At 39.8% G+C, this 9,125-nt stretch overlaps 1 protein-coding gene across 1 annotated transcript; it reads right to left on the bottom strand.

Moving 5' to 3' along the window:
* Positions 1-5,113: 5,113 nt before the first annotated feature.
* Positions 5,114-8,438, bottom strand: LOC106092132 (mitochondrial potassium channel ATP-binding subunit). Its single transcript, XM_013258902.2, has 6 exons — positions 8,220-8,438; positions 7,720-8,101; positions 6,640-7,536; positions 6,438-6,557; positions 5,765-6,370; positions 5,114-5,695 (listed from the first exon to the last, which is right to left on the bottom strand). Exons 1-6 carry the CDS (start codon positions 8,258-8,260, stop codon positions 5,513-5,515), a joined length of 2,229 nt encoding a protein of 742 aa, XP_013114356.2. The 5' UTR covers positions 8,261-8,438; the 3' UTR covers positions 5,114-5,512.
* Positions 8,439-9,125: the final 687 nt, after the last annotated feature.

Genomic DNA, 9,125 nt, shown 5'->3' with positions numbered 1-9,125 from the left:
GGTATTTCTTTTCATTTGGGGTACGGAATTTGGGGGGGAAAAAGTAAAAATTGGGGATTTTCTAGGAAAAATTTCATCAGCATATTTTTTAAATTAATTTTCGTAAGTATACGAATATTCCTTAGTTTAATGCTGGATAAATCGAAAGCATAGTCATCTACACTGATGATAACTGCCGAAACGTATGAGAAATTCTACATTGTAAGTATTAAGACATTCAAAAATAAAAAAAGAAGTAAGACCATAATTCGCAATATTGGGAAAGAGGTCCGCAGACTTTTTAAAGAGCGCTTCGTAAAAAATCGGAAGTATATTGGGTTGTGTATTACACACGCCTCAGGAAATACAATTAGATTACCAGAGCGGCAAAACGTGCCTACTGGAAGCTTTTCTGTGACCAGGTCGATAGTGTTAATGGCGCCGCCAAGATGAAAAAGTTTCTTTCAAAAACCCATGTTCAAACTGAAACGTTAGTAGACGACATGGAAGTGAGAGCAAAAACAACGGAGGACATGTTGAGGCTTTTGATGAAAACCCATTTTCCACAGGATACGACGGGACTCACGGAGACACCGGAATCTTGGAATAATGACGTTGATCGAAGGTTTATAATAACGGAAATCTAGCCAAAATTTTCACAGCGTGCCTAGGACTTTCATATACTCCGAAAGCCTGGCAGGAGACAAGGATGGTGTTTATACCCAAGCCCGGCATAAGGCGATGGCAGAGTGGATTGAGTATGGAAGCAGCTCATACCACCGCGATATAATCGAGGCGACGATAAGAAACCTGGAAGGAAGTGGAGAGGTTTCCGATCGGATACCTAAGATGAACCTTGAAGCACAGTCTTGGATTGACGGAACCCTAGTACTGCCATCTGGAAGATCACGTTACACGGATGGATGAAAGGTAGAGGACAGAGTGGGCCTAGGGGTTTACATTGAAACCCCAGGGATTGATATCTGCTTTACACTGCCTGACCATAATAAGGTCCTGCAGGCGGAGATCCGGGCGATCACGGAATGCGTGAAGTGCTATGGAGCCTTTGTCCAATCCAGACAGGAGAATATTCCAACTTCTGTTCCTAAACACCTGTTTTCCCTCATTAATTTCCGTCTCTTCATCTCGTAGAAATCAGCCCGGTCTCTATTTCATTCCAAAGCCTGTGATAGTATGAACCAATAGTCTCAAATAATTTGGGAAGGGTTTTGCAATAGACCTACGACATCTAACTGACACACTGCATGCATTAGCATCGTCGATGACCTGTCTAAAGTGGTTGTGAAATTGGAATCGCGAAGGAAGATGACTGCTTATCGACATCGAAAAGGAGCTCCAGTTAGCATTCCGGTAGTCATAGTGGCACTACTGCTCTACTTGGACATTGCAGTTATAAGTAACCCTAACTGGAGAGTGATCCGAGCTCAAGTCGTCTTGTAACAGCGGCAAGTCGTGAGCAGCGTTCGATGGGATAAAAGTTTGTTCGTCAGGAAAATATATGTCAAAATTACAAGACTCCTGCCTCTGAAATAATAGGCAATTTACGCGTAAACACCCCCAAGAGTGGCGTCTACTATCACCTCTAAAAATGAATCTTTCACCTCTATTCAATCTTTTCAGATCAGTAGTAAACTGTCGTTTGGTTAATATATTTGGTTTCAGCCAGGTCCCTCAATGTCTATCTTACCGCTATGTTAAAATTGGAAAAGTTCTATAATATTATTCTTGATGCCTCTGGCATTCCAAGTGATAATTGCAACATTATATAGTATTATGATAAAAACATACAAGCCAGGGTGGCGAACACCTCGAATCGATCTGCTTTATTACGGCAGTTTCTCAAGTTGCCTATTAACTCTAATGTTAGATTTTTTATCTCCTCTAGGGAAGAAAGTTGATTCGAACTGTTGTCGTTGCCGTTAAAATTACTTTGTACGGGTCTAAGAGAGTTCCATGAAATGGTTGAAGATGTTCTGCTTTGGCGCAGGTTATTTGGGAAACTGCTTTCGTTGTTCGTAGGTTCAAGTCCTGCAGTGTTGGCTCCTTATGGACGGCCAGACGATTGCAGACGATCTCTCATTTGAATATAGTTTTGCTTACTTTGGCATGTATCGGAGTTGGATTTGTGCGATCCATTCCAATTTTCACATTTGATCGTAGACTCTTTACAATCAGTGGTTCAGTGTGGCCAAGCACAAAAAGTTTTGACACGGCAGCGGGTAGAACCATGCCCATACATTTGGCAATTGCAGCACTGGGTAATTTTTGACTTGTTAGATCGTTGGAAATCCCATTTGACCTAAATATATTCCATTACAGAATACTTTTGCCGGTTTCTTATAACCAAGGAATCATGCCGATCATTTAAGCCGAAGAGTAAAGTCTTGCACGGCATTTCGTTTTTAGACACATAGATAAAAAATTCAAACTTTTGAATAAGAGTTTTACACATTAACTCGTGATCTTCTTTTGTGTGGCAAAAAAGTTTCAACCCAATTGAGACTTTTCTAATAGCATAATTTCTTATTTTCATTTGAGTAACGGGTGTGGGTGACAGCCATGTGGCATTGTGAATATTTTTATGATGAAATCGGGTGCTACTAACTACCATATTTATTGCCGCGGCGAAATCAATCAGCCTCATCCCTTTACTAGACGTTATCTCGTGGAGGCTAAACTTTCCTTCCCTATCTTCGCATTAAAGTCTCCCAGAACGATTTAAATATCATGGGCGGGCAGCGGTCATATTCTCTCTCTGGGCGCTCGTAGAAAATATCCTTGGTCTGCTCGTCTTTGTCTTCCGTCGGGGCATGGGCACAAATAAGATTCAGATCCGCAAATCATGGTCCTTTTTTCGTTTGCGTGGGTCGTCAACGTTGGGGCGGTCCGTTTTTACTATTCCTTTGTTTCTCATAGTTTTCCGGGGGCGCGTTACTGGCCCAGCGCCCCAACTGCATGGGTTTGTGGGATTGCACATGTATCCCTCGTTGTGGCGAGCCACTTGTTCCAAAATCCGACGCTCGCCTTCAGCCGCTCCTAACAGGGAACAGACGCTGATGTTGACTATTGGTTATTTGAAGGTATCAATAACTCGCCTTGTCATCTCGACTGTCATTGGCACTCAGTATTTAATTAAGAGCCAGTGCCATCTGACTGCTCACTGAGACTCTCATCTGCACGGAAGCTGGACATTGAAAAGCTGCAAACACAACAAATGTCAGCAACATACTCCACTCGACTGACCCAACTGCTTGATGAAAGCACTGATTGTTCCGATTATGTAATGGCGCAGTGACAAACTATTGCCCACTCCATGGAAAATGCCGCGAAATCCGTATTTCAAGCCTCCTTCAAGAAACCCACGTTCCGACCAGAGTATCGAGATGCTACTGATGCCAAGAATGCGGCATAAAGAGCAACCCTGCAATCAGTAGTAACGCGCCAGATGAAGGAGAGGTATCGGAAAATGAAAAGACGTGAGTGTGAGCGAATTGAGATGTACAGGAGTCAGAATGAAAGATTTAAACATCAAACCGATGACTTTGGTGCAGGCACATCCTCCTGCAGAGACAAAGAAGGAAATCTGGTAACTGACAAAGATAACATGCTGAGGATATGGAAAGAACATTTACCCAACTGCTAATGTCTGACGTTGGCGGATATTCACACTGCCCCAAATCCTGGAAAAGACCGGAGAAGGACAAATCAACACCTACCATCTCTAACGATTAACGTTGTTTTCGTCGTAACCACATTTTCATATGGAGGTGGCGATCCTCGTCAAGCTCCTGTAGGTGAGCAAGGTCGTTCCGGACCGATCGCCGCGGGAACAGAGTGGCCACTGGTTATTTAAAGGCACCAATAACTCGCCGTGTAATTTAAAGTTATGATAAGCTCAAAAATCCAATTAAAAATTGTCCCTTCTCTCAAATAACACTTTTATCAATATGTAAAACTTGAAATGAAGGGTTTCCCTCGATTCTTTGAATTGAATAGGTCTTGTAAATAAGACCGTACACAGAATGCTTATTTTAATGATATTCTTTCCAAAGATATAGCTTCTTATTCTGATTTCCACATCGCAGCCATTTAGGTCCATTGCTGTTCGTTCTTTACTTAAATGATCTTCCATCAGTTATTTAGTCTTCAAGATTTTTAATGTCCGCAGATGATGTGAAACAATTTTTAAATTTGGATTCTCCGAATCCATCGAATCCGAAGCCATCGTGATTGCGGAGCGATCTGCACACTCTCGGGGACTGCTGTAGTGTTAATGGCATGGCGCTTAATCTGAAGAAGTGCAAGAAGTTATCTCTTCTCAGGGCTAGGCCTGTTTTATAGGTTCTTATAAATTAGATAATGTAGATTCCTTTACTGACCTTGGTGTTATTTTGGATGGTAGATTACGTTTTAATTTGCACATTGACTCGTGCATCAATAAGGCAAAGTCGTTGTTGATTTTTGTAAAACGGTAGTCCAAGGAGTTTTATTATCCTTATGTGACCAAGCAGTTTTGTAATTTGGAACCAATTTTACAAGTTCTACACAGATAGGACAGAATCAGTCCTGGTTTAAATTCTTTTTTTTTTGCGCTTAGGGGCTTACCACGAAATTCAACTGAAGTTCTTCTCCCCTACGATTACCGCATGAAACTTATTGATTTATCAAAGCTTGAATGGAGACGCTTGATGCTTAGAGCCGTATTTATTGTGAAATTTTTGAGTGGTAGGATTGATTCCAATTCTTAAAGCCAAACAATCGACATTACATACCTCTTAGATTAAACGATCCGCTTTGCTCTTTGTGTAATGTATATAACAAATTGTATATTAATACATCCTTCACCGATCCTATTCGTGTAATAAAGAATTCTATCCTTGGTCTGTAGTTTGTTGTAGAAGTTACCAGAGAAAACTGTATATTTCATTATTGAAAGATTTTTTGGTTTATTTGGCTTTTCTCTAGTACATATTAATTAGTTTTAGTCGACCTTTTCTTGGTAACTTCCTGGTGAATTATTCATCAAAATGTTTTCTCTAGTACTTTAAGAGCTTTCCACAAACTTTAATATAAGACTGTATGCACGAAAATAAAATGGATATTATTCTACAGATTTGTGATAACAAACGGGCAACAATTTATTTTATTATTTTCAATTTTGCTCTTGCGACTTTCTACATGTTTCTTTCATTAGCACATTAGTCAATATAAATAAAAAAATTTCTTGCGAACAGACATAAAATTACCTTTAAAAAGTTATTCATCAGAAATTTCCTATTTCTAGTGTTTAATGAGGTAATTTTATGTGGAATTATTCTCCCAAAACCCCATTGGCTTCTTTGTAAAAAAAAAAGATCTTTCGTACTCACAATTCTAAGCCATTAGATCTTTAAAGAATTTAAATAACAGACAAAAAATTAAAGGAGTTTCAGAATAGGGATTAAAAAATGCAAAGTCCCGAAATAAAAAGAAAATTTCAGAAATTGTACTGATTAATGATATTGTCAACTAGTTAGCCCTGTGTCATATGAGGCCGTTGTTGCTGTTGGCTAGTATTTTTGCTACTATCTGTGTTCTCGGCAGGTTTAGTTGAGTTGAACGCATTGGAATCTTCATTTGCACCATGTTTTTCCTGTTGCCGGACTAGATCGTAGTAAAGCCCACGTTTAGCCATAAGCTCGTTATGTTTTCCGGACTAGATGATATAGAAAAAAAGTTTGCTTGCTTTTAGGTATTTTCACTCAAATAACCAATGCCCACTTACCTCTACAACACGTCCTTTGTCTAAAACTACTATTAAATCAGCATTACGTATGGTGGACAAGCGATGAGCGATTACCAATGTGGTGCGATTTAATACCGCAGTATCCAATGCTTTTTGAACTTCAGCTTCACTTGTAGCATCTAAGGCACTTGTCGCCTCGTCAAGAATTAAGACTTTAGGGTTTTTTAGTAGAGCCCTTGCTATAGCAATGCGTTGCCTTTGTCCACCACTTAATTGGGTACCTCTTTCGCCAACGTTCGTCTCATATCCATCGGGCAGAGCGGATACGAAGTCGTGGGATTGGGATAATTTAGCTGCCTCATAAACATCTTCTTCTTTGGCTCCCGGGCGCCCATAACGGATATTTTCCAGTATTGTGGTAGCAAAGAGTACGGGCTGTTGTTCTATAAAGCCTAAAACATTTCCTCTCAGCCAGTGAGGCGAAATGTCTTCTAATTTGTAACCATCAATTTTAATTGTACCAGAAGAAGGTTCATAAAAGCGTTCAACTAATGCAGCAATTGTCGATTTTCCTGAGCCGCTGGCACCTACTAAAGCTACTGTTTCACCAGGCCTTAGAACCAAATTAAAGTCTTTTAGGACAATCTGCAAGTATGTAAGCAAAGAAATAAAACACCATACTTATTTTGTTAGCTCAAATATTCGAACTCACATGATCCGGCCTTGTCGGATAAGCAAACGATACGTTTTCGAATCTTATTTCGCCATATAAACGTTGTGAAGGAATTTCATAGCCTCTTAAAAGTTCAACTTTGGGTTCAAGTTGTAAGTACTAAAATTTGCAAAATAATTAGTATTTATATTATTGCAATATAAATTTGTATGTACATATATTTTTGTACATATATCTTTACCTCGAATACACGCGAGCCAGCTGTCATTCCTCTTATCATTGTACCTAATAGTACGGAACCTTGAGCCAATGAACGCTGAACTCCCTGTGCTGCTACCAGAAAAGCCATTAAAGACCCAGGAGTCAAACTCTCCGTTGACATTAAGTGACCTCCCATGAAGAGAGTGGTCAGGACCAAACCGTTTAGGAAGAAGTTTGTAAGACCTTGAAATATTGCGATGCCATATCCTAGTTCCTGCGATAAACGTGCCGCCTCATTTGTCTCTTGTTCAAAAAGCTCCATTTCGCGATATTCACACGCACTTGAACGTACTGTCCTCACGTTGGATAGAGCCTCCTCGCAAACTGACGTTGCACGTTCTGACTGCGCCTGTGAGTTTTTACTCAGAATTCGCAATTTTTTACCCAAATATGTCATAAATGTTACAACAGCTGGTACAGATGCTAACGCTATCGCAGCCATGTGTGGCGATATCAGGAATAATGAAACAGCACCGCCCAGAAGTTGAGCAACGCTGCGTAGACCTTGCGAAACAAATTGTTTGAAAGAAGACTTAAAATCTTGTATATCGGCCGTCAATCGGTTAACCAGTTCCCCTGTTCGGTTTTTATCGAAAAACTCTATATCCTGTACGATTATCTGACGAAAAAGGTCTTGCCGTAACTTTGCTGCCATTTGCTCGCCGATACGGCTTAAGAGGTAGATGTAGAGGAAGGTAAATCCCGATTGCACGACATACAAGCTAAGCAAGTTCGATGCTGGCCTGCTCACATCTTTGAAAAATGAGTTGTCCAATGGATCCTTAACGTACGTATTAGCATAGCGAGCCAATATATTAATTAAGTCGCCCAAAAGATTTGGAATTCTTATGTTGATGTAGGCCACTACAAGGGCTGCCTGAAATCAAAAAGTATGCAATTAGATAATTTTGTAATCAACCACAAAATAAAAAGTCGGAAGATAATACCAATTTGGTATTGAACTATAGAAAAGCCCAAAAGTAAAATTGATAAGACATTATTTTACGTTAAGCAAGCGGTTATATCAATTCACGTGTGTTTTGTTGTTATATTTACTTACCGCAATAGCGCCTAAAAATTCCCACAAATATGGTTCCAGATACGACCAAAATCTCTTCCAATCGAATTTGCTGTCCTCTTGCTTAAGCGTTCTCTGAATAACTCCAGCTAAGCGATTGCCTGCCCCTTCGCAGTGCACATACTGCTGTCTTTGTAACAGGCTGCGAGTAATCCAACCCAGTGAGACACCGCCACTGCCCACAAGCAAAGCCTTCAATTTAGCCGCATTTCTCCCCGTTTTTTGTGACGAATTTTGGCCTGCTTTCAGCTCGGCTCGTATATTAGTACTGTGTAAATTTTTCCAGGGTGAAGAAACATCCTTTATCTGCTTTGTCAAAGGAGCTTTTATATGGACTCTTGTGCTTTGCTGCAATAATTGACGACTAAGTGCAACACAGAAAAATCCTGGTAAATACTTGTGACATAACAAAAACGAACAATTGAACTGTTGATGGGGAACCATTCATGATTCCCACTTGTAGTCATCACTAGCTTACTCACCTGTTATCACGGCAACAATTGTGCAAAAGCAAGCGTAACATCTTACAGACACCCGGCCACTCTTTCCTACACTTGATAATGATTTCTCTTATGGCAGCCACGCAATTTTCGTTCTTAACGATCAACTTTTATCAAAACATCCAAACATGTTTTCATTCACGAAGGGTTAAAGCATCGAATAGTTTTGTTATTCACAGAACACGGAGCCGAGCTGTTAACAGACTGCTGTCTTTGGAATAACGGCTTTGTATGCGCATTTGTCCAATAGCACAATTATTCACAGCATCGTAACGCAAGATATTTGAGTCCTTTTAAACCATGTTAGTATCGGTAGTTTTGGGCAGCACTTTTTCTCAACATCTAACAATTTCTTATTGAAATTCACCATTCACGAATAGAAGGTTAGGTCACTTGCATAGCGAAGCAATTAACGGTGGTCTCATTTGTACAACAACCACAACTCATATGGTGCAATCCGCCATCTTGTCATCAAGCTGATCGACGTTTTGCCAGCACACACTGAGAAATTTGTGTGCGTGTGTGTATACGTGTGCCTACATGAGCAGAGAGTAAGAGTTGGTATTCTATTCTGCTTTCGAATTAATAGCGAAAATATTTAATTCTTTCGCGAGTGGAATTTGACAGGAATCAAATGTTTTTGTTCCCATACCAAAACGGATTTTTTTATCTGCACTTATTGTTTTCTCTGTTTTATATATTTTTTTCGCAAATAAATAGAGAAAAAAGAACCATTAAAACCAATAATACATACAAAAATGACGCCCGCAATGGTTTCAAGTGTTGCCATATTGATTTGTTTTTGTCATTTCCCTCACTATTAGCAGAGTACTACAATATTTTCCCCCTTATTTTTAGCCAACTTTCCGCCGACGTTTTTTTATATGG

Source organism: Stomoxys calcitrans, chromosome 5 (assembly GCF_963082655.1).
Source record: "Stomoxys calcitrans chromosome 5, idStoCalc2.1, whole genome shotgun sequence".
NCBI classification, from domain to species: Eukaryota; Metazoa; Arthropoda; class Insecta; order Diptera; family Muscidae; genus Stomoxys; species Stomoxys calcitrans.
This window is presented reverse-complemented; position numbering and strand designations above follow the sequence as displayed.